This window comes from Pezoporus flaviventris, unplaced genomic scaffold, assembly GCF_033815535.1.
Source record: "Pezoporus flaviventris isolate CSIRO_AGI_PZ_B2104156 unplaced genomic scaffold, CSIRO_AGI_Pfla_v1 ptg000007l, whole genome shotgun sequence".
Classification (NCBI taxonomy): Eukaryota; Metazoa; Chordata; class Aves; order Psittaciformes; family Psittacidae; genus Pezoporus; species Pezoporus flaviventris.
The window spans coordinates 62,307,954-62,333,606 of NW_026892555.1; the positions used below are offsets into that span (position 1 = coordinate 62,307,954).

At 42.2% G+C, this 25,653-nt stretch overlaps 2 protein-coding genes across 8 annotated transcripts in view; both read right to left on the reverse strand.

The window, feature by feature from the left end:
- Positions 1-6,525: 6,525 nt before the first annotated feature.
- On the reverse strand, positions 6,526-16,719 carry PDCD6 (programmed cell death 6). Of its 4 annotated transcripts, none has more exons than XM_061448986.1 (6): positions 16,556-16,719; positions 13,989-14,050; positions 10,584-10,628; positions 9,443-9,595; positions 8,460-8,569; positions 6,526-7,088 (listed from the first exon to the last, which is right to left on the reverse strand). In XM_061448986.1, exons 1-6 carry the CDS (start codon positions 16,633-16,635, stop codon positions 6,990-6,992), a joined length of 549 nt encoding a protein of 182 aa, XP_061304970.1. In that variant the 5' UTR covers positions 16,636-16,719; the 3' UTR covers positions 6,526-6,989. The 4 variants fall into 4 exon arrangements, with proteins under 4 accessions (XP_061304970.1, XP_061304969.1, XP_061304971.1 ...); XM_061448985.1 differs by having other exon boundaries at positions 9,437-9,595; positions 16,556-16,713; XM_061448987.1 differs by lacking the exon at positions 16,556-16,719 and adding an exon at positions 13,386-13,483 and having other exon boundaries at positions 9,437-9,595; positions 13,989-14,044.
- A 1,060-nt stretch (positions 16,720-17,779) lies between these two features.
- EXOC3 (exocyst complex component 3) overlaps positions 17,780-25,653 on the reverse strand; it is a 31,117-nt gene continuing 23,243 nt past the window's right edge. For all 4 annotated transcript variants that reach the window (XM_061448992.1, XM_061448990.1, XM_061448989.1 and 1 more), the window contains 3 exons: positions 20,588-20,749; positions 19,071-19,198; positions 17,780-18,626 (listed from right to left, as the gene is read on the reverse strand). In XM_061448992.1, the coding sequence (XP_061304976.1) occupies positions 18,455-18,626; positions 19,071-19,198; positions 20,588-20,749 (462 nt within the window). In that variant the 3' untranslated portion in view covers positions 17,780-18,454. The remainder of the gene's footprint in view (positions 18,627-19,070; positions 19,199-20,587; positions 20,750-25,653) is intronic.

Genomic DNA, 25,653 nt, shown 5'->3' on the forward strand with positions numbered 1-25,653 from the left:
AGTTTCTTTGCATAAAAATTAAATGCCTATAGAAAAAGGGTCTGAAGAAGGACCAGAATCTGTACAAAAATAACTTGTCACCTCTGGAGCTACTTGTTCACAAGATTCAGCATGTGTCTTTCTGAAAGATATTTCAGACTGGTTTATTAGGGATTAATAATATTCTGTGTCAGAGAAGCTATGGTAAGTGTCCTTGTGCAAATGCCTTGTGCAACCTTTCTGATAGCTACCCTTTCAAAGATGTCATGCAATTGAATATAATACAGTTCTCATGATCTAGTTAAAAAAACTCTTGCCATAGCTTAATCTCAGGCAGTAGCTGTGCCCTCCATCCTGCATCTCCCAGCTAGAGCCAGGATTTGCATATGTACCAGCTTTATACTTTAGCCAGGTGATATTGAGGGCTATGGGGCAATAAGGACGTTTGAAACAGGTGGCATCTTCCTCAGACACCTCATTCTATTCTGCAGACACATACCTCTTCCAAATATATTTTTGAAAACTGTGTTTTAATGTGGTAATTGTGAACACCAGAACAACACATCCTTCATCTGGTTTGCTGTGACCTAGAATTGTACTTCACTAACTTTTTGTGGTGAGCTTGCTATTTGTTTTAGAATGCTCAAGGTATGAGTTTAAAACCAAATATTCTTACCTTTTGCTTTATCTAGGTTAATGATACTGACAATCTGAGGCCATTGATGTCAGTATCTCAAGATGAATTTCCAGGAAGGAAAAGCATCCCAAACCACTATGAGCCATATAGAAAATCCAAAGGTAATTTAGATATTTTGTTCTACTAGTTTGGATCTATTCTTAAACAGACAGCAAACCTGTTTCACAGATCACAAAAATTAACTGTTGCGGGCAGGCATAGTGCTGCTTTACCAGAGTTCTGTGCATCTCTATTCAGGATATCATTTTCTGAAGCTTTAATGACTTCAACCTTGACTGTCTAACTTGAACACTTGTGTCTCGCTGCATAGTATTACAGCAGTAAATGTTACTGGAAATCCAAGCAGTAACCTTTCCTAACTTATTTAACATAGGGATTTTGGGGTGAAAAGATGCTGGACTCAGGTAAGACAGAAAACATCAAAGTAGTTGTTTTTAGTTGATGCTTTAATATTTTGCTAACTTTTAGTGCCCTTTATTTATTTATTCAGGAAATTCTAACTGGAATCAAGTGGTTTTGTCTCAGTATGAAGAACGTTCTGCAGATGCTGCTTTTGCTCCTGCCAACTCCTACAGTTACCAAGCAAATAATGAATCATCTTCCTATGGACTAAGATCTACTGTACTCAGGGACTCTTTTGGTCTTCAAACTAGAAGTTCTGCCAGTGGTATCAGTGAATGGCTGAGACGGTTCAGGCGATCAGCTTCAGGCAGTGATTTGGGAGTTGGTGGGGCCCCTTCCTATGAGAGGCCTAGTGAGTGAGTGCTCGGTAGACTGTATGTCCAACAACGTGCTAGGAAGTAAGCACCATGGCAACAGAATCTCATGTGGTTGGCGATGTACAAAATGGAGTAATCAACAGCTGTGCTCAAAAGCAAGGGGTATAAATGAGCAAGAATTTCCCTATCCCAGTTCTTCTGCCTCATACCCTTCATCAGGAAGATATTCCACAAACTATACTTCACAAAGCTATGCCTCTTACAAGAATGATGAGTCTTGTACTTCATCTATAAATTCTGCTGTTTCAGGAAGAGGTGGCTCCAGGTGGCACCAGGACTCTTGGTGGAGTGAATGGAATGAGGGCTCTAGGTGGAACCGGAGCTCTAGCTGGAACAAGGAATCTAGCTGGAACCAGAAACCTAGGTGTCAAGGATTCAGGCATCAGAAGTCAGGCTACAGGAGTGATTTGAGTTCACATCAGTACTCATTTCTGGCAGTGATTCATACAGAGGTTACCAGCAATTCAGAAGCTCAGGTAAGATGTTTGATGAAGATGCTGTTGGTCTTACTCCCAACTTTCTGAATAGACTACAAGAAAAGGATATACCTACAGCGATCAGGGTGCTTGAGCAGTCAGCTCCATATTACACAACACTTCAAAGAAAGACTGTGATTAGTTCTCATGTAAAATGAGTTACATCAACATAGTTGCTTTAACATAAGCCAGAGATAGCATTTGCAGAGATGGTGTGCTCCATTCAGAGGAAAAGTTCCTTTTGCTGAGCATGTGTATCAGCTGAAGAGAGAACAGCATTAACAGCCTCTCTGAGGAGACTTTGCCTCTTGACAACTACATAGAGCTGTGAGTGGCAGGAAATTTTGATACCACAAAAATTTCCTGTATCGAAAGGTTTGTCCTAGGTCACCTTGCTAGCTAGTGTCTTATAGCATGGTTAGAGTTTATGCTGTTGCGGTGGCAGCTGTGGGGAGGGAAGATATTGGCATAAGGAAAAAAAATACTAGAATGCATGCAGAACCAAACTTGTCTGGTGTTGTAATAGGTGAAGACACTCCAGATGGATCAAACCCATTGGGATAACAAAAGAGAAATGTTATCAAAGAGCCAGTTTGTAATATGTCAAATTATTTTTTTCTGATTATTGTAGAGTTATTCCTTAATGTTAAAAATCGTGATATACTATTAAAAATAAAAGGTTCTCCTTTGAAAATAGATTGTGAGATTTAAAGGGAAGTGGGCATGTGCTACTGTATCGCTGTCAGGTTTAAGTTTGGACAAATGCAAGCTATCCTGATGGTACTAAAATGAGTTGCTTAACTAGTAGCTAACTGGTAGCCTGTTAATAGTAAACCTTTCATTTTAACATACTCTCTGCTGTATTATGTGAAGTAACATGAAACAGAAGTAATTTTAAACATTTTTATCTCCCCTTTCTAGAACTAAATATTCAGACACTAGTCAATGTGCTAGTAGGAACTAGAGGAAAAGATTAAGAAGCAACAGGAGTGCAACTGGAAACAGATGAACAAATTCAAGAATCTCCATCTCGGCTTTCAGGGAAGAGACTGCATTTAATTCTGTGTTTGATTGGTTTTGGAAAGGGGAAGGGAGGTAGGGTTTAATTTTTTAATGTGTGAAATATGCCGGAACACAAACTTGCACATAATGGAGGTGAACATACTGTTTTGTTTAAGCTTTTTTAATGTATTTGTTAGATCTTAATATATTACAGAAAAAGAATCTTCTGTTATTTTTTTGAAGATGCATTGAAGTTACTCCGTTAGCAGACAGCTAATAGCCCTTTTAACACCCTTTCCAACTCGGTAAAGAAGAAAGGTTGGTTTACTTTTAAATTATCTCCTTAGGAAGAGTATTCATTCAGTGTTGCACTGTCTGTTGCAGGAAAATACAGGTTTACTTCCCACAAATGTAATGCCAGTTCAGTTAATCTGAGCCTTTATAATTAGCACAGTTTTACAAGTTGTGACACAACATTTCACTTTGAGACAAGGAAAGGAGAATGTCACAGGAAGGGTATTCTCTTCCTTAATGTGATGCTATATGAAGAAAATGTAGTTGATTCCAAGGGATTGGTATGTAATACTGCAATTACGTGCTTTCGTTTCTGCAGAATAAAAAGAGGTATATCAAATAGATGCAAGTTTTTGTTCTTCAGAATGAAGAGGTTACAAATTGACTTAAATCTCATTTGATGAATTGATCCATGCTAAAATAATTCTTGATTTTTCTACTGGCAAAAGCATACTAAGAAATAGTAAAACCTATAAGGCAATCGGGTAAGATAATATCAGAAAAAATAATCAAAATGACACATTAAGTGAGAAATACCAGTTCATGATGTTTGTGAGTGGTCAATACTTAGGTTTTCTTTTCCCCATGCTGCTGAGCCGTATGTTCATAAATGCCTGGCTTTAGACATCTGCTTGATATCATCCAATCCAGCTTATGTGGAGCTAAAGAAGTGGGACAATTTACTCCCTGGTGTCCATTTTTCTTTTCACTGCTGTGGTTTTGATTCTCACCCCTACCCGAAATATTTCTCTGTGCATTAAATACTTGTGCTAAGCCAGGGTTAGTCTTCATTGAGCTGTCATAATCTCTTTTTGAGTTCACTATTCCAACTTTTTGGATCTTGTTGTGTAATTTTGAACAAAAAGGCAACGCCAAAGCGATTTATTATAGAGCATACAAACTTGATTTCCTGAAATTCTCCTGTGGATGTTTTGCTTGTGCATCAGAAAAGATGAATTTTACTTTTTCATCCCTGTTCACTTCTTCTTTTTTTCCTTCTCATACTTAGTGGAGGGTTTAATTAGTTTCTAATGGCATATCCTCAGGAGTTATGCCATACGCCTTACATAGACCTTCTTGCTTAAAGGGAGAAAATACCATTTTCTACCACAGGTGCCTGCCAGAGCTTTGATTTAAGACTCCATGGGAGTGATCAGTTGTTACCTACATTTAAAAGTTGTCAGACATTATTTACACAAATGTTACTACCAGTTTTGTTGTTGTTTGGTTTTTTTTTTGTGGTTGTTGTGGGTTGTTTGTGAGTTTTTGTTTGGTTGGTTTTCCACAGAAAGTGTAGCGCAACTACAGCTCTGAAACTGCAGAAGTGTACCTAGAAAATGTTACTGCTACAACTGTGTCCATTGAGGTTAAGACCTTTTCATCTGAGCTTGTTGTAGAGAGCTCTTTTTTTCACAGTTCTCATTCCCTTTGGGATTTTACTTTCATTATTGTATATCCTAGTGGCATATAGCAGCTGGTTGATCCTGCCCAAATTAGATGCTCTTTACCCCTACACATTCACAGAATCACAGAATGGTTTGGGTTGGAAGGGACATTAAAGCTCCACTCCCCCCCCATGGCAGGGACACTTTCCACTGGACCAAGTTACTCCAAGCCCTGTCCAACCTGGCCTTGAACACTGCTTCTCTGGGCAACCTGTGCCAGTGGCTCACCACACTCATAGTAAGAATTGCTTTCTAATGCGTAATTTTAATCTCCCTTCTGTCAGCTTAAAGCCATTCCCCATTATCCTGTCACTACATGCCCTTGTTAAAAGGCCCCTCTCCAGCTTTTTTGTAGGCCCCTTTAGGTAGTGGAAGGCTGCTATAAGGTCTCCCCTGAGCCTCCCCGAGGCTGAACAAGCTCAACTCTCTCAGCCTGTTAGGGTGAACACAGGATTCAAAGGGATGGTTTTCTTTACTGGGGAGGGAACAAGGAAGCCTTTTTGAATGGGCCATTTCATGAAGAAGCTCTTTTAAGCCCCAGACTTTGGTGCTGCTCTTACTTTTTTTTTTTCTTTCTGAAGAGAATATATAGTGATCCTCTCTGCCTTCTGGGGAGGTGAGGTTTGAGCAGGAACTGTTGCAAGTCTCTCTCTGGTATCACCTTAAAGGTAAGTAACCTTCACAGTCTGCCCAAGGCTGTTGGATGAGACAACAGTCAGCAACTCAGACAACAGTTGGTGTGCTTATGCTTGGAAGACCATTGGTCTGTCCCCATGTATTTCACAGCAGCAATTGTTCAGAAGATATTACTGAACTGTCACTCGGGGTCTGATCGATTATCACTTATGAACTAGTAGCAGCTTCTCTGCACAACAGATGCCAGATCACTGCATGGTTGCTACTTGGCTGTCTTCCCCCTGACACCAGGCATTGCACTCCGACTGAGACGCTTGGGAATAACCCTGTAACACTGGTATGTTTTTGGGGTGGGTGTCTTTCTGTGTGTGCACTCAACCCTTCTCTGCATAATCTCTTGTAATATCTGCCTGGTATCACTGACAGCATCAGTTTATGTATAGGCACATATCAATGACAGCTCACCTGCCTGTGAGCTGTCACATAACTGTGATATCCAAAAAAAATAGGGGTGCATGGGGGCTGCCTGCATAAACTGAGCTGGGGACAGGGATGGACTTAGGAATAAGTATTGCTAGCTTAAGTCTTTGGATAAAAGCTGAAAGCCCGGGGCTGTAAACATATCCCAGAGCGTAGCAGTTAGAAGTAATCTTTCTGCTTGAGTGGTTTTACGTGCTTTTGATAGGGCTGCTGTACGATTTTCTTTGAGCAATCGAAGAGGATTTGCTAACTTCTCTTTTCTGCTTTGAATTTACTGCAGGAGATGGTGACCGGAGTCAGTCATTACTTCTTTTGCTTGTTTTACCACTGTGTTCCTTGCCACCTGTAAACGGTGAGATAGAGGGTGAGGTGATGGCAATGTTTGACAGTCAGTTTCAAGGCCACTTCAGAGTGCTTCAGCACAAGAAGGAAGGCTCGTGATGTTAAATAAGCCCCCTAAGCAGAGGAAATGACACCTCTGGAGTAGTTAGATATAGTTGATTTTGCAGGGAACACACTGAGGACAGTGTAGTATTGGCCATGCGTGTGAAGAAGTTGCATTTGAAGTTGTCCTGAGGATACTCTGAGAGAAGGCAGCAGCTAGAAAATAAAATAAGGCAAGGAAGAAAGGCCCTTGCTGTTCCATGGGAGGGACCCCTGAGCTGTAGAAATCTAGCATATAAAAATAAAACCACCACCCGTTAAAAAAAAAAACATATAGAAGTGGACTATCAAAGTTGATCTAATGTCTTTACTTAATTTTTAAGTTCTGTATTAAAAATTAATACATTAAACTCTTATAAAAGTAAGGCACATGCAAAACATATTGTGCAACTTCTGACTTTCAACTCCCTTCTAAACTAACAAGCATTATTGTAATTTGGCGTTTCTAAAGAGTCATGTTTTTCCCATGCAGGATATGTGAAAGAAGGTTAAAGTTAAGTCAAGTTTGACATTGCACCACATAAATCTAGATTCTGTGCTTTCTGTACGACAGTAAGCAGAGATGGACGTATCATACAGGAATACGAAATAAAAAACAACTCAAGTACAGATTTTGGTGATGGCCAACATACATACATAAAAAATTTAAGAAGGTGAAGTTATATCCATTATAGTACATCAATAATCTTATTCAGTATGTGATGATTTGGCAACTCCAGTCTGTGTAACACCAGTGTGCAGTTCCTGGTTAGCAGTGTCATACAATGCTGAAGACCATAGAAAGATACTGCTCGTAGGACACCTGAATCCAGCCATCTTGGTCGGTGTCGTATCGGCGGAACACATCCGTCAGCCTCTGAAAAGGAGGGAAAAAACCATACATTTTTGTACATCAGGACAAGTACTCCCCTTGCTATTTGGGTAGCACTTTCTGTCCATCCCCTCTGTAGGCACTTGACAATCTCATGCAGCACATCAGATTCTAAAACCGCCCTATGCTCCAGTACCTACGTATCTATGCACTTCTTTATAGAGACCAGACAACTTCGTGTAACTGGCTTTGATTAGGGGGAGAAATAATGCACAATTCTCATGAGGCATTTGAGAATCACCTGGAGGCAAATTGAACAAGTGCCTTCTCCATTTCTTATACATGCTCTGTGTGTCATTAGTGTCCAAGCTGTCACTGTATAACCCAGACAGAGATGCCAGGCAATACAGACAGTGGCCAAACCAACTGCCAGCATGGTTTCACTAACACCAGCTGAATGACACCCTATTTCAAAGCTCTCTTTATCAGAGTTTAAGTTTATAATGAAATACAATTGGCTTATATTACAAATGAATATAAAGGCAATTGGTGTTTCCAGAGACTTATGGTTATAGACATAAGGCTAAAAGGAGAAGAAGAAGACACCTGTGCAGAAATAACAGACACATTACTTCCACAGGACCCTGCTTGTTCTTCGTCACATATTGAAAGGTATCTTAAGACAGTGTTGCAAAGCTGGCCGGTATAACAAGAGCAACCTTTTTCCTATCCTACAAAAACTGGGCTTGTCCATTGCTACAGTTTCCCAGCTTTCCCCCAGTCTTTTCAGAAAGTCAGATACACCGGAGAGAAACCTTTAGCAATGAAGTGAGGAATCATCCAGCGACTTGACTGCCAAACAAAACAGTACACCTGTGTTACCTCTCTGTTCCCCACATACTTTGTTACTGAAAGGTTTTTTGTTTGAAATGTCTTTTACTACCATTGCCCCTGGAGGAAGAGCAGTGACAAAAGACTGAATAATTCAGCTGCTTGGTGAGATTCCTTTTGGTCAGACCCTTAAGTGGAGATATAAAAAACCCTCACAATTCACACAATGAGAATTATGGGCACCACAGGACATGGGGCACTCCAATTTTAATACATTAAAGGTACGGAGGAACTGTGTGTGTTCAACTACTGGAAACAGTAGTTAAGTGTTTTCCTTTTAAGCCACTGCTACTATTTTGCAGTTCCCCCCATTGTATCAAATTTACTTGTGATGCTAATGGTGAAGACTAGTAAATGATGATGTTTCTAGCACCTCTCATATACTTTCTTCAAATGGTTTACTATAAGTGAAAGCAACTTCTAGAGGCTAAAGTGAGAACCATAAAAGCTTAAGAAAAGATGGGTCTGTTTTTTGGCTTTGTTTTGTTTTTTTCAATTGACTTAAACACACATCACCTTTCTTACCTGTAAAACAACACAGCACTGAATAAAGTCATCAAAAGCAACTTGTCCTCTTCCTTGTCTGTCGAATTTCCGAATAAGGATATCATAGAATTGGTCAGACAGTCGGTAACCTTGGAAAAAGAGAAAGGCTTTAGAAAGTTTCAGTTACCACAATCCTAGAACAAGAACTAGTGCGTAGCAGGCTTGTCTGACAAACCCAGGAACCTGTAAGGAGCTACAAGAGATACCATTTTTTTCTGACTCTGTTAAATTGAAATGCATACAATAAAACCTGAGCTTAGTAATAGCTGCACACAGAGTCATTGTAAACATAATTACCGGCTGAAGTGACAATTCAGTTTTATAAGCGAAGTCTACCATAACATAGACAGCTGGCTTCGTTTTAATCACAGAATCAACTAGGTTGGAAAAGACATCAAGTCCAACCATGACACCAGGACTGCCAAGTCCACCACTAAACCATGTCATAGGGCCTCATCCACATGGGTTTTGAATGCTCCCAGGGACGCCGATTCCACCGCTTCCCATCACTTCCCCCAGCAGCCTCTTCCGGTGACTGATCACCCTCTCTGTGAAGACATCTTTCCTACTATCCAGTCTAAACTTCCCCTGCCGCAAGCTTGAGGCTGTTACCTCTTGTTCCAAGCAGAAACAAGCTGCACTGTGTACTGAGTAAGTTCATTTACCTGAAGTATTTGGCAACACTCTCAGAGCAGCTACAGAGGAGACCGAAACTGGATGTGTCAGTACACGTGTGGAATGTTTTCTGGGTTTATTTTCCATTAAAGGAAACAGCTTAAACCCAGAAAGTGCTCATGGCACAGACATCTTTAAAAGGTACCGTATAGCTAAAAAGATAACTGCGTTTCTCCTGCCTCGTTTGGAGTCGCATTTGTCAGAGCAGTACAGCCCTAACAACAAGAAGCTCATTTGATGCCATAACCCAACCATAAAAACTGTAATTACAAATGGATTACCAAAACCTGTTAGCGCTTGCTTCAGCTCATTTTTGTCAATCATTCCAGAATTGTCTCTGTCATACGTTCGAAAGACATTCTGCCAGTCTGTGATGTACTTCCAGACTCCTGTGAATTCATTGAAGTTCACACCACCTTTGTTTTCTCTGTCGAACATGCCTGAAATAAGAAAACACACATAAACCAGTAAGAGCTGCTAGCATTTGAAGGCAGCAGCAAGAGCACTGTGTGGAATGTGCTGAAGACAAAATTGTTAAAATACAAGTGGTATTTTGGGAACTTCTGACAAAAAGAGCAAGTGGTCATCCACTGGAGGAGGAAAAGATCAAGCAAGATAAAAAAGGACCAGGATGAATCACAGAATGCTTTATTTTTCCTGGGGTTTCATTTCCAGTTTGAGAATATTTACAGCTTGATTTGATCATCCAGTGACAAAAAGGGCAGGAGGTGGGTTGTTCTTTTCTAAGGTACATGAACAAGTCCAAGTCAACTGACTGCCAGGAGTGCTGGATAGTCATCTGCGTTTGACTTACTGATACTGTCATCTTTATGTATGTAATGATATATATATGTGATGACATACATGCTTTTGCATGTCACACAGTGGTGGAACTCAGATTGCTGCTGAATAATTACTAAAAAACAAAGCAAAATATTCAGTCCTTGGATTTATGAACTGTATGACAGAAAAAATCTCTTGTGCTTGTATTTTTATCCTTCTACCACCATCATCTCCTACACTACTGGCAATAATTTCAGGACGCTAAAGAATTCAAACATTGTAAAGCGTCTTTTTGGAGCAAAACATAGGATTAAAGTGTAAAACAGGAGAAACTCCTTACAGAGACAAGCTATATAATATCCTGCTAGAATATTTAACCTGTCAATTTCCCCTATGCATAAATTACACTTATTGTCTATTCAGTTGTACAGTAACATTTTCTCAGGCTACTTCCACAAATGCACATCTGTGGATGCAAAGGGCATGCTGGTATTATTCCAAAGGGAAAATATTTAAGTTACTACTGCTGGGCTGTCTGGAGAGAAAAAAAAACACAAACCAGTGCAACAACTGATAGCATTTTCAATGTTCTGAAACGTCACAAAGCAGTGTCTTGACTATTTCACATCACACAGCCATACTCACCAAGAATTGACCTGACTGTTGCTGGATTAAATGGAGTCCATGTGCCTGAAACAGAGAAAATCACTTTAGTGCCTCAATACTGAGTAGCACCTAAACAAAAAAATGCACCCAACAAACCAGACAAAAAAAAAAAATCAGATAAAATCTTAAAACCCAGTGAATTCAGAGCTAGATGACATGGAGCTAGCATATTATATACATAATAAGGCTGCTTTGAAAGTAATTATGTTCTTGACTGTTCAGAGGTGACCAATCCTTTATAGATACTACACAGGAAGCAACATTTTTCAGGCTGCATCAAACCACCGGCCCCCAAAAACCTCAAGAACTAAGGATTTTTTTTCATCCCAGGCAGTCAGGAGTTACTGGACAAAAGGCAAGATCAAAACTGAAGTCCCACCTTTTCTACTGATGGGAGCAGACGAGCTTTCAAATTACAATTCAGACAAGGTCTCACATCTATTCCTGAGTAAAAACTAATCTGCTTATTCCCTATTTTACAGGTGGATTACCACAGGACATTAGTTTATGACAGAAGTGAAGAAGTTTCTAACATGGCACAACCACACAGTGCAATTTGGAGTTGAGTTTAGTATAAATCTCACCTCCACTGCTAAATCAAGGAGGTGCTAGTTTAAGTTAGTATTTTTAGACCAAGAAATGTTTCTGCTTGAAAGGGCCTTTGTACGTCTCTGAATATGCAGAGGCTAGTCACTCTGGGATAGTTTTCCCTTGGGTGGGAGCATTAAGCTTTAAATTCAGAGAAATCCTGTGTCTCATCTAGAATTTCACCATCAATTCTCTAGAGCCTGTGAAGGAACCAGGAAGACCAAGGAGCATATATTTAATTAACTGTGTTTGAGTGTGGGGACCACAAAGAAAGCAGAAGACCAGGGGTACTGCAGAGCCATATGCAGCAATACAGTTAGCTGACCACAGCTGCCTAACAGAAAGGCTGTGCTGGCATTAAGCAGGCTGCTTTGCTGCATTGCTTTGCTGCAGTGGTGGTGTAAGTAGTGCTCATGGCAGCGCTGAGTTTCGTCCATAGAAGGGAAATGGTATCCGTGTAAGTATGCAGATACAGCAACAGGGAGAATCTCTATGTTGTAGGCAGGTCATAGAACTATTTGCACATAAACAGAAACATAAGCAGAGAAAGAGTAAAAATGGCTCTGAAAATGCTTAAGCAGTATTTTAGACAGATAACGTCAGTACCTTAAGAGTTGTATGTCTCCTGACAAAACAAAAAATAATGGAATCATTAATAGGGTGCCAGCATTTAACTCTGAACAGAAGAGAGGAAAAAGTGAAAACAGAGCTGGAAAGTTAACCTATTTTGTGTTTCCTTTTTTGAAAGACTCAGAGTGAAATCAAAGCAATTCCAGTGCTGAAGAACTGTACTGATTCCAGCCTCTTCCAGTAACCAGTGAAATACTGTTCCCTCACCTGACTCTGCTATTAACTTTACATGGCAGTGCAGAAGAAAACAAGGATGCACATGAGTTTATTGTGCAAACAACTACAGAAAGTGATGATCTCCCTCACACGTAAGTATACTGTTACTTGAATAAACTTGACATGTCTAGTGTGAGGCTTCCCTGCCCTTGGCAGGGTGGTTGGAACCAGGTGATCTTAAGGTCATTTCCAACCCAAACCATTCTGTAGAATGTTACATGTTTATTTCTAAAGCATTTTTAAAAGTCTGCATAGTGCTCATCATTAAAAAATTTGAATATATGTTGAAAAGCTGAATGTCAAAACCACATTGAACTTCAAATTTTTTAATGATAAGCACTATGCAGACTTTTAAAAACGCTTTAGAAATAAACATGTAACATTCTTTTAGCCCATGTTAGATTGCAGGACATCCACTGGAGGAAATATTTTGAAAAGAATATAGTGAATGGTCAGTAACTTTGGTGTACAAGATGTAGAATCGCTCAGAAGGAAGGAAGCTAACAGTTCTACACATATTTTGTCTAACAGTGAATTCACTTGGTGGGGATTCTTCTTAACTGCAAAGCACTGAAACTGCTAATCTACACTGTAAATAAGGAAAGAGAAGAGTTCAGGTAGTCATCACTGCCTTACATTCAATCAGGTGAAGTTTAAACTGGTAGGTAAAGCCAGGTTCCCACAGGTATGAACAGCACTGTGATCTTAAATGAAAACAGTGACTTCATCAGTTTAATTTAGCTTTTCGTTGGAGTTTTTACTCAAAACAGCATTTTAGTTATGGATCAGTCTGGCAGCTATAATATATTGCTTTTCATTTATCAGATGACTTATTACACAAATATTATAGTACAAGACCACCATTTTACTAAATGGAGCCATCCGGATTTATTTCTGGTCAGGTGGTTAGTGACAAAAAGGAGCCTTTCAGCCTGTGTGCACTGCAGCTCACAGCATCAGCTTAAACCCTTCTCAGCCACAAAGCACAGGAAGGCTGTGAAGGAATTAAACCTTGGGAGAAGGGAACTTGATACAGACTTAAAGGTGTACAAACAGCTTCAGTTTGCACTTTTTTCAGGTTTCTAAGTGGAAAAAACCCAACCCACAAAGTACAACCCAACCCACCCTAAGTCACCAGAGGAAAGTCAAAATAGGCTACTGGAAATTCTTTCTGCTTTTTATTTTGCTTCCACGCGTTATTTAACCAAACCCTTGTTACCCTTTAAGGGAACTGACACAGTACTGGTAAGTTTTAATACAAGATCTAGAGTGAATCTTTCTGCTTTGTTGGGAAAAAATCCAAACATGCTTCATTTGAGGGGAAAAAAAAAAGTAATTAAAAATTACCATCTCCAATTCCTGCACCGTACTGTTTGTAAAGATTTTATGTGCAGTGAAAAGGCTGGTTGTAAACAGCTGATCTTTGTCCAGGTTAAACACTGATCCTGGTTCAAAAAACAAAGGTTCAGTAGTGATGAGTGAGGAATCTATAAATGACCATTTATGTTTTCTAGGAAGCAGTGCTGGAAAAAAAGAGGTGTGCATGCCTTCATTCCTCAGCACATAAATCAGTAATGTTTACAGTAGGTACTCAGTTTATAATGCATTATACTAACATGCACCAAACCCAGAAAACTTCCCCTGAAATAAAAACAAAAACCAAAACAGGAACAATGAGAAAAAATCCAGTAACATAAGATCACGAGGACTGTCCATTTTTTAACTCCCCTTCAACCTTTTGCTGTAGGTTAAATAGTTAAATATTATGATATTCATACTAGTTCAATAGTATAGTAATGATATTAAATAAAGTTAGATAGTATTAATAAGCAATGAGAACACCCCCCCATCTCCCCCAGTCAAATAAATATGGCATAAAGTAAACAGACTCACTTGAAAATTAACATTAAGTTTACAACGAACTACCTCAGTGCTCGCTTGCAGACTCACCGTTAGATAATGCCTGCTGGAGTTCATTGTCAGATATTATTCCACTCCTGTCTTTATCAACTCTGGGGGAAAAAAAATACATTGGTAAGCTTTAAATGGCTGAAATGAACAGAAGACTTCAATATTCTGGTTCTTACTCACCAGATAAATTAATCTTTTCCTGAAAAGTCACTAATGGCATTGTACTTGGTAAACCATTCACTGTAACTGCAAGCTAAAAGCTTCATTCAGACTGATGAGACATTCTGAAGTGTGCTAAGTAAGTATATTTATTTATTTTAAAGAGAACTGCAGAGCACGTAACACTGGGTAAATCCACATAATGCCTGGCTCCCAGATTGGAGGCCCAGGTTTGGGACCCAGTTTCTCTCAGTAAGATGTTGGCAATGGAGAGAAAGCCACTAATGTAACTAGTGCAAAGTACTTAAAGAATCAATTGCAGAGCCTCAAAGCATTTCAGTGGGATTCAAAAAGTGAAAAAACACAGGTCCCATTCAGCTACCACAGTCTATTGTCTTAGAAAAGAGAGTTCTAATCTAAAACTCATAAACCTAGTGATTTCTGCCCAAATAAAGCAGGATCATGCCTTCTTTAGAAGAATATCTGAAAGCGGTGGGGACTTCCCCCCATTTTATACACGGACCATCCTCTTGACTCTGACAGTTTTAACTTCCCCTCAGTTACCACCGTTCCAAAGCAGAGTCCTGCTCAGCTGATCCCTCTGCTGAAGCTGTTTTTCACTTTAGTCCTTGTTGTCCTTCTTTAAACCCTTTCAGTTCACTCTGTGAGATTCCTTCCTCATCTCAAAATGGCATACAACATTTGAATTGCAAGCAGAAGTTGCATAAATGGTAACACAAAAAGATATTCCCCTTTTTTATTCTCTCTTTTCTAGATATTCCAAACATTTTTCTACCTTTTGAGCTGCTACTAAGTGCTAAGCTGGTATTTTCATAAATAAGTGGGTCTATGACCCACTTATCTTGCTCCCGAGGCATAAAGCACACTGATTTTATATGCAAAATGATGCAAAGTTAAAGTGGCTCTTCCTTGTGGACGTCAGGTGTATTCTCTGGGTTTTAACTGGCCGCTGTACAGTGATCGTGATCTGGCTGTGACAGGGTGGTGCGATCCACTCATGCACAGGACTGTAAGGTCAAGTTGTTCAGGACTGTTAACTTGAAGCCTTCACAGCCCTCACTTACTGCAGGAATCAGTCAGTATGAATGATTCAGCTGAAGCAAACTTCGTCTGGCCATTCACCCTCTTTTCCTCCAGTTGCTCCTGAACATACTGAATAAAGATCCCAAAATGGCTCCGTCCATCAGTGTGGCAGATGCCCACACATGCTTTTCAGCTAGTCATTTATCCATGCTAGAACCCACCCTTTCATTCCACATATACTGGATTTCTTTAAAGACCTTTGATACTTCCATATGTTGAGTCTCTAGGAAATTATTGTATGAACTACACCAGTTCTAGACATCACATCCATACTCAATCCTTACCAAACGCAGTACAGGACTTGGACAGCAATCTGCCAGAAAGGAATGCTTTCAACAAAAGCCATGCAACATTCCTGACTATATACATTATGTTTAATGGTTTCTACTGGTTTGCCTGGTGCAGAAGTCAGACTGTGGAGGTTTCTTTCTGGATCTTAGAAACAGCAACATGCATGCTTCCTCCAAGTTCCCAGATGAAGTGGTTTTAGGGAAGGCTGGGTAGGTAAGCCGCCACATTCCTGAGTCATTCCTGAGTAACTAAGCAAATACTAACCCGTTTTAGCAGCAACATATTACTGTTTGTCTACTCCTTAACCTCTTCTTGCTGTCACTTGAGTCAAGATACATCCTCTGACATAGCTCCCATGAAAATGGATCCAACATAGGAACCTGCCCCATCTCCTTACGTGATGCAATTGTGAAGAACTTCTTTACTGCCACAGTCTTGGCAGTGTATTTCTTACCACAGGCCTGCTAACCCCCCTGCAGGTTCCTACTCCACATGTATTCCAGGGAATATCTGCTAGTAGCTTTGCAGTTTTCCATTAAGCATTTATCAGATTCCTTTTCACAAGCCTTCCCGTGCTGCTGCATGGATCCTTCAGGCTTTATAACCCTTTCCGGGTTCTCAGGTCAAAAATCACTTCAGCGATTTCAAGGTTACACCCTCTCACTTCCAGTAATCCCCCTTCCCTTGCCCTAAAATACAGCCATACTTACTCCTCCTCAAGCCCAATGCAGGGATACAACCGCGACGCTTACCCGCCCCGCAAGGCCCCCAGGCGGCCAAACCCCGCCGTGGATGCCCAGGGCCGGTGACAGCCTTCCCGTACCAGCTCGCCGTTTCCGGACACCTCCCAACGCCCCGTCCCACCTCAGGCAGCGGCGGCCCCGGGAAGGCCCGGCTCGCCCTGTAGCGGCCCGGGAATGACGAGGGTGGCGGCGGCGGCCGCCTCAGCGCAGCGGGAAAGGGGTGCCAGGGCCCGGCACCCCAAGGAACCCCCCTCAGTCCCCTCCCCGCAGCCGTCAGGACGGTCCCCCCCGGGGTCTCAGCGACCTCACCTCTGGAAGACGTTCCACAGGAAGGAGGGGTCGGGCAGCGCGGCGCCGCCGTTGGGTCTGTGGTGATAGCCCGCCGCCATGGCCGCGCCGCCGCCACCGGGCAGCTCCCGCCTCTGCCCCTCCCCGCGCTTCCGGCATGGGCCGCGTGACGCGGCGCCGCCGCTGACGTCATAAGCCGGGAGGGCGCAGGGGCCCCGCCCCGGGGAATCCCGAGACGAGCCGTTGCCGCGGCGACCCGGGGCGTCAGCGGCGGTGCCGGCCCCGGTACTGGATATCCCTGTTTCCCGCTGGGAATGAGCCTCCAGGCAGAGGGCGGGAAGCGGCTGCAGGCTTGGGCACAGGGACCCGCGCCCGCACGTTAATGGCTCTGCCACGGAAGCCCTCGCCGCTGTGAAGGGATCTGCGAGGCGCAGAGCCGTCCCTAGGACCGCTCAGGGAGAGGGGAAGTAGTGCAAGTCTGACACCCAAGAGATAAGATACAGGGTTACTGCTGGAGAAACAAAGCCCCATGAACTGATTCCCTCAGACAAACTGAAGATGAAAATGCACATAAAAATCTCAGGTACAGGACTGGAAAGTACAAGCCAGATTAGTTACTGTCACCTCCATCATTGCTGAGGGCTGAACACAACCCTCAAAACAGCAGCCTCATTCCTCTCCACCCACCTGCAATTTCTAGGAACAGGGCAAGGTCCCACAGGACATGGAGTATCTCCAGGCCTGCTAAAACTCTTAGGTGGATATCCTGAACCATCCTCAGCCTTTGGGATGCACTACCCCGTCCGTGAAAAAAACTTAGGGTGTTTTGTTTTGCCCTTCATCCAAACTGCTGACCTTACATGTGAGGACATAGGGAGAAGGCCTGAACAGCACAAGGTCTGGGTGTTCACAGCCCGAACAAGTTACATATACAAACTCCACAACATTAACTGCTAATTAATACAGGCTTCTGTGCTTAGCTCTGGCCCCTCTGTTCAGGTATAACTCTGCTCTCTGCCCTCCATCAAGTCACTTTAGATCTACAATTTTCTAGTAGTATTTTATAATCAGAACAGATAACACTGAAAAGAGCTTTAAGCATTGATCTGAAAATACTGTGAAAATAAAACACATTATCTTGTGCTTTCAGGAAACTGCTAAATCCAAAGTTTATTCACACTTCAAACAAAACAAGACTTAAACCTACTGTAAATCTATAAGGATGTGAATACAACATAGCTGAAGGTAGCAGTGGTTTAGCATTTTATTGAACTGGTGGTGCTTTATGTTTTAGTGAATCAATGAAAAAAAATTGTACCTCATGTGTTTACTTATTTATTCACTCTATAATCAAATTGCACAACAGCAATTTCATTCAGTCCCCTTAGTCAGGAAACCGGATTTCATAATTAAGGTTTCTGCAATAAACTATTTTACACCAAAGTAAGTACATATACAACGTATAATGTGAAAGTGGACTGAGGATATTAATACACGCTCAGCTCAATGCAGTGCCATATAAAGATAGTTCTAAAGGAGTCTGCTTAGGTACTGTAGGAGATGTATTTTAGCATATCCAACACTAATGCGCTGTTGTTTTTGTACAAACATCCTTATATGGCATTGCAGGACATGGTGCAAACATATTCCACAAGAAAAACATTGGCTGACAGCAAAAATAGGTCAGTGGCTGCAATAAATAGGTCAGTGAAAAGACCTCCTCCATTAGAAGCTTCATTCTTCAAACATGACCTTTACATCCATCTTATTTCCCACATCCAAGTCTTTAGAAAAAAACATGCTTAGCAAGTATCAGTGTATATTGAACTTTACTCAAAATAGCATTGCCAAATTTGCCCTCAAATATTTCAAACCTGTTGATCCCAGACGAGTAATGACACACAGACACCAAGTTGTCAGTTACTTAAGAAGTTTTGGCACAGTCAGAGTAGGAACAGTAATTTCTTTAAAGATTGGCACATAGTTTGGATTCGGTTGGCTCGGACCTTGATCCAAAGTCTCAATGATAGTCTGCTTCATATCTCTGCTGGCATCACCTCTCACTGTCAGCAAAGCTGCAATATGGTCATCCCTGACAAAGGAAAATGGTAAAACTGGCATTAGCGGGAAACTTCACACAAGGAATATCTTTGTCAGAAGTATCACTTAGTTGGCAATCTTGTCTTTCTGTTTCAGCATGTACTTCAATTCTTCAACAGACCTCCAGTCACTCAGAACTTACTTCTCCAGCTGAACATAAAGGCACTGTTTTGGCCTCTCTTAGGACTCCAAAACATGTTTTATCCTTCCAAAACTCAACAGTGGAAATATTTTTGTTATTCCCTTGCTGTACCACTGAGTAATTACATATATGTACCTTCCAGCCCAGCTCACCTACACTTCATAATAACATCATTTTTCATAAGAAAGTGGTTACGTTATATGTAAAAATACAAACACATTGTCTCACCCAAACCTACAAAAAACTATGATGCAGAAACTACTGTCTTTTAACTTTGAGGACAAAGAAAATTACCTGATATCTGGGTATTTACTGACTAAAGTTGAAACTTCCAAATAGAGCAATGAAGGATCAGTTAGCTTGATAACCTCTGCAATGGCTTCAATGATGTCACAGAGTCCTTCAGTGTCCTCTCCAGAGCCCTGCAAGAGGAAAAGTAAAAAAAAAAACAACAAAAAAAAATAATTCCCAAACCAAAATTCCTCATATCTATGGAACAAGACAATCTCTATGGTCCCTTCAACCCTAACCCTTCTAGGACTCTATAAACAATCCTTTATAATCAGTATTTTGCCCAGCAATGCTCTTGAATTCCCCAAAGAGCTGAATTTTCAGACATTAAGAAAACTAAGTAATTTTTGAATTGTCACTGTAAGTCACCTCCCTCTTTCCCTGTCCTTCTTCAGCCAGAGACCTACCCTCGGAGTATCAGTAAAGAAAGTCATGTCTTACAAACAAGACATTGTATTTATCCACACAGTGACGCATTCTAGTCTTGAGCTTCTGTTAATAGGCCAGCAAAAACTTTAGGAACAACTGATGTGAAAGCCAGATCTTTTCAGAAACGTTACGTAAAAACTGGCCCTGCATCTGCTTCCTTCTAGTCATCTGGGCACCAAGGCAGCTTTCAACAACTTATCAACTGAACTGTAACATTGATTTAATCTCTGAACTCTTTAATCTCTTCATTCCAGGTCACCTGGTCCTACCAATGTGCAGGTATTGCTCAATGCATTTATCCCATAATCTCTTCTATCAATGCCTCAATCTGAAACAGGTTTTACACAGAATCCCACATAATGAAGGACTCTGATGCAGGAGTTGCCCTAGCATCTTCCACAGTGAGCAGAGATGAACGCTGCCTTTCCCAGTTTTCCAGGCTTTATCTTTTTCTGCATTCTTTTTGCATTTTGTCATATTTTGTCCCTAGGAGCTTTCTGGCAGAGTCTTGCTCCTTACACAGTTAAACATTCAGTATTCATTTTAGGCTATCTGGTACATTGTTTCTGCCTGCCTTTTCTATTTCTATTGCACCTTAAATGTCTTGTTGATTGTAAGTAAATAGACTGCATACTACTTAGGTAATAAGTAACCACATCTCTTCAATGCAGTATTGCTCTTTCTTCCAGCCAGGAAAAATAAAGTCTTATTTGTTTGAATTTTATTTATTTAATTTACTTTCTTTTATTTCATCTTATTTTATTTTAATTATTTTATTAACAAACGACTGCTTTTTTCTTTCACTGACTACTGTGAATTCAAGGCACCCATCTCTGTGGGGCCATTCAAATATTCTACTGCAGAGAGCTTTACAAGCACAAAGTAGTAGAAACTGGTGCTCAGGAGCTATAGCAACAAGCCTGAATGCGTTCAGAAACACTGTGCCCTCAGCTGGCAGCCTGGATATTTACAAGTTCCTCAATGTTTTAGAGAGATGGGGATCTAACCCCAGCCATTCTCCCCAAGCAATAAACATGTGTGGTTCATTCTAAATCACGAGGTTAACAGCATTATCCAAAGAAAATACTTACAGCTGCAAGCTTCTTAAACAGAAATCGGAACTGTTCTGCTTCTTTGCTCATTCTTTCTGCGCCCTCTTTTCTCTCTTCTGCATTCTTAAAAGATATACGTTTTAACATGATTGCTCTGATGTATTCTACAACCACTCTCCGATGGGCCTCGATAGTCATTGTCTGAAAGAAAAAAGAAAGGTGGTAGATTATGCCACTGACACCTGCAAATGTCACCATTACTTTTAGGTTTTGAGCAATTATCAGGCTTTGAAATGTGTATTTGCACTTCATCACCAGGACACAGCTTTTGCTAATACTATATATTTTGAGTGGCTCTAGGTTTTCACAGTGCTAAAAGAAATGACAATCTGTCCTTCCCTAATGAGGAGGATGTGTCAATCCTCCTGATGAAAAAAAAAAAAAAGAAGCAGCAAAACCAAGATATCTCTAATGAGGTCTGCTTTATTTTTGAGAGCACTTCTATCTAGAAGATCAAACATGAAACAATTTGGATATCTTTAGAAGAGACCTGTGCCTGGCCTTGCAGACTTGCTCTCTCTGGTCAAGGAATGACCAGCCACCAGAGGGCCTTCTGCTGGAGAACTCCAGCATTTTGCATAAAGCACTGCAAATCATGCCTACATTATCTTGGTCAAGTCTGGCAAGAAGCCTCAAGAGTCAGCAGCAATCGCTTCCTCAGATATTCCTGGACTGATCTGCTGTACTGCACTTGTCTTTTCATAAATAGCTCCTGGTGATTAAGTGAATCATCTGGCAGTGGTGCAAGAGTAATGCTGAGGTTTGGTAATAAAGAACAAAAATCCCACAAAACCTTTGCATTTTTTCAACTGTAATGTAAGGAAGAATCCTTAAATCCCACAAGTCCTCAGGTATTTTCTTCCCCTAACTAAGGTGGCAAAGTTACTTACAATTAAGAAAAAGACTGTGGAATAAGTAGTTACAAACTTTTAACCATATTTTATCAGCATAGATCAAGCTTTGGTTTCAATCAACATGTTCCTCAGTCAAATTCTGGAGAGAGGTTTCAGGAAAGAGAGAAAATAAAGAGGGAAAACAACAGATTAGAAAGTACTGGAAGTCACAGCTCTCATCTAGGACATGAAAAACGTGAGTGCAAGTCCTGCTCTCAAGACTGTGAACAAATACCAGTCTGCTGGCTGTTCAGGGATGGTTTCTCCTGCATTGGTGGAATTGATGCCAATTACACAGAGGAAAATTAACTGCACAGAATAGACTGTGGGAGACTGATATGTATGCCCTATCCCACAGAATCACAGAATTGTAGAACAGTAAGGCTTGGAAAGGACCTCAAGATCACCAAGTTCCAACCCTCCTGCCATGGGCAGGGAAGCCTCATGCTAGAAAAGTGAAGAGGAAGAGGTCTACTGCAGCTGAGGAACACTCAAGAAGAGCCACAGTGCAGTGACAGGGCATTCACTTTACATGCAAGGAACAATGGCAAAGCATAATGACTGTAAGATCCAGATCTCCCTCATTCCAGAACAGTGCCCTTCGCTTTACGCTATAGTCTTTTTGCAGGTGCTTTCTTTGTGTGGCTGTTAAAAATCGGATTCTCAAAACAGGGTTAACCAAGAGTATTTTAAAACCAGAAAAAAGCCCATCACAAACCAGGGGAACAAACAAAAGCATGTTCCATCCAGTGCTAGAACCTACGGTGTCTTGTCTAGGAGATTTTTTTGTGCTGGTCTGATGGGTGCCAAGAAATGTGCTTGCCATCTTCCTCCCCATATGGTAGCAATAAATGCTACACGAAGAAAAACATGTGACTGCAGAAACTGGTATTAACACTTGAAGAAACTCATGCCAAGCTGTACTACCTCGCAGTAACAAACCAAATCCAGAAAAGAAAGCTGTTCCTGCGATACAGACTAATTCTGGGAGTGACCTAACTTTCTGTGTGTACTTTTTCTGGACTGAAAACGTGTATTATTCACTTACATAATAAGGCCTCTACAATCTGCAAATACTGAAGTTTAAGAGGTCATGCGAGAAGCTTTGAACAGTCCCCTCTATCTCTTAAAGATTTGAGTAAACATAGGATTTTGAGACTGTCTTTTAAGCAGCTGTACTTAGTAAGGATTTGTTCAAAGACCTCACCTAAATCCTGATCTTGCTAGCTTCAAATATTTCCTACATCTTAGGGAATCATTTAAGACATGCTATCTTAACTACACAAAACTCATTTTAATTCAATAAAGGATAAAACCAAGTGCAATTATACTAAAGAATAATAGAGAAATGCAGATATCCTTTGACAGATCACAGGGAAAAAAAAAAAAAGACAAAAAAGATTTAACCTAGCGCATTATACTGCTGCATCAGCATGTTAAACATGTTATGCATTTGTGAAACCTTATGGCAGCAGTTTATGCCTCATTGCACATATTAAAACACAATTACAGAATTTGCTTTAACTAAAAAAATTAAAAATTACAGGCTAGAAAAACTGGTGTCAAAGAGCTAGCTTTATCTGACTACAAACTTCTGAGGAGAGGTAGAAGAATACAAGCTGGTAACAACAGTCTAGTAACACACAAAGAAGCATGGCCAACAGGTCAAGGGACATGATTCTGCCCCTCTGCTCTGATGAGACCCTACTTGGGAGTACCATGCTGTCCTGGGTTCAGCAGTAGCAGTCATTTTTCCCCTTCTTGGTAGCTGATGCAGTGCAGTGTTTTGACTTTCAGCTCAGGAACAGAGCTGATAGAGATGTTTTGGTTTGGCCAAGGACTTTGTGAGCCTCATGCTCTGCCAGGGAGGAGGGGAAGCCAGGAGGAAGCAGAGACAGGACACCTGACCCAAACGGACCAAAGAGGTATTCCATACCACAGCACGTCATGCCCAGGAGGTAACTGGGAGTTAGCCGGAAGGGCTGTGAGACTGCAGGGTTGGAGGAGGTATCGGTCGGAGCTTGGTCGGGCTGGGGGGGCGAGTTATCGGTCAGCTGGTGCTGAGGTGTTGTATTCTCTTCCCCTGTTATTTCCTTTGTCGTTATTGGAGGTAGCAGTAGTGATTTGTGTTATACCTTAGTTACTAAACTGTTCTTATCTCAACCCGTGGGAGTTGCATTCTTTTCAATTCTCCTCTCCATCCCTCCGAGAGCAGGGGGAGGGCAAGAAAGGGGGGGAAGTGAGTGAACGAATTACCTGACTGGGTTTAAACCACGACAGTTCTTTTTGGCGCCCAGCATGGGGCTCGAAGGGTCGAGATAACGACAGATCTGACCAGATTAATAGTCACTCATCACAATGACGATTTATTGGCTCTCAGAGTTGTTTCTCTTGATCTCACAGCTTCAGAATGTTGTAACTTACGTAGAGCCGGTATTTGCTGTGTTAGTGTTTATCAAGTGTGGGGCCTGGGCTAAGGTTCTTGTCTCACTGTGCTTTATGGCAATGGCTTGTAATACGGGCGGGCTCCAGCAGCAGGGCGGGACGGACGTGGCCGTGGACTTGTACCTGGCCGTCCGGCTGCTCTTCACCGTCCTGGCCCTCACCCTACTCTCCATCTTCGTGAGGCTGCGGGGAGCCGAGGGGGAGCGGCCCCAGGAGCCGGCGGCAGCCGAACCGACCCGGGAGAGCGGCCCCGGGGACCGAGCGGCGGCGGGAACGGGGCCGGAGGCCGCGAGGGGACGGCTGCCGGTGGAGGAGGTCGGGGCGATCGAGGAGCGGAAGGAGGCGGCTGCCGAGCAGCGGGAGAAGGCGGCGGAGGAGCCGAGCCCCGCGGAGGAGCCGAGCCCAGCCCCGCGACGGCCGAGAGCATTCCCCGGAAGCCGCCCGCCGAGCCCCAGGAAGATGCAGGAGACCACGCAGCACTTCCCAGCCAGGCAGAGGAGGAAGAGCTGGACTCAGGAAAAGAGAAGCCGGTGGTGGGAGAGCCGGCAAGCACAGCAGCTACACCAGCCCCAGAGACAAGTACAGCAGCATCGTGTGAGAGTTCTGAAGGTTTTGAATGGGCTTTGGGTATCCTTGGGACCTGCCTGCTGATTGTGATGGGGATCAGCATGTTGGCACACATACAGGCTGTGTTTTACCCACAACCATTTTGTCTGATCTCAAAAGTTAAGCAGAGTCAGGTTTGGGTCTTGTCTGGGGTTAGACGACAGTATAGGGGGACCAAGAGGTTTTCCCCAAGGCTGGACAGTCATGAGTGGCAGGGTGTGTGTGACAGTATGGACAAGTATCTAGTCCACTGGGCCCCTCCAGTGCTTTGGAAGCATCGGAGATGGAAGGCAGCTGTATGGAGTCCCCAGCAGCAAGCTGCAGAAACTGCTGAAGGGGACAGTGAATTATTTTGAATCTGGTGGGCCCATGGCACTTCAGGCCATCAGAGCAGAGATGCAACATAGAGATGGACTCATGATCGAGGGGTGGACTTAGCAATGGACACTATTGCCCAGGTTATTCACAAGTGTGAACACTGCACACAGTCTCTCCTGCTCTGGAAGACTGTTACAAGAGATGGAGCCTGACATGGACCAGATGGACACAGCAGCTTTATAGGGACTGGTCCATGCACTAAGATAAGAGTGCACCGAGATAAGAGTGATGGTATATTGAAAATGTGGGATCTGAGCATGACGTGAATGGTATGGAATAAGGGGTGGATAATGTCCTGGGTTCAGCAGTAGCAGTCATTTTTCCCCTTCTTGGTAGCTGATGCAGTGCAGTGTTTTGACTTTCAGCTCAGGAACAGAGCTGATAGCGATGTTTTGGTTTGGCCAAGGACTTTGTGAGCCTCATGCTCTGCCAGGGGGCAGGGGAAGCCGGGAGGAAGCAGAGACAGGACACCTGACCCAAACGGACCAAAGAGGTATTCCATACCACAGCACGTCATGCCCAGGATGTAACTGGGAGTTAGCCGGAAGGGCTGTGAGACTGCAGGGTTGGAGGAGGTATCGGTCGGAGCTTGGTCGGGCTTGGGGGGCGAGTTATCGGTCAGCTGGTGCTGAGGTGTTGTATTCTCTTCCCTTGTTATTTCCTTTGTCATTATTGTTATTGGTGGTAGCAGTAGTGATTTGTGTTATACCTTAGTTACTAAAC

What these genes read in the sequence shown, in the direction of transcription:
- PDCD6 (XM_061448985.1), bottom strand. Translation starts at nt 16,635, where the DNA reads ATGGCGGCGGGCTATCACCACAGACCCAACGGCGGCGCCGCGCTGCCC. An exon ending in GCAAGCGCTAACAGGTTTTG is followed by an intron (nt 8,570 to 9,436) that starts GTAATCCATTTG and finishes TCTTTTTCCAAG; the next exon opens with GTTACCGACTGTCTGACCAA. An exon ending in AGTGCTGTGTTGTTTTACAG is followed by an intron (nt 7,089 to 8,459) that starts GTAAGAAAGGTG and finishes CCTCCTTTTCAG; the next exon opens with AGGCTGACGGATGTGTTCCG.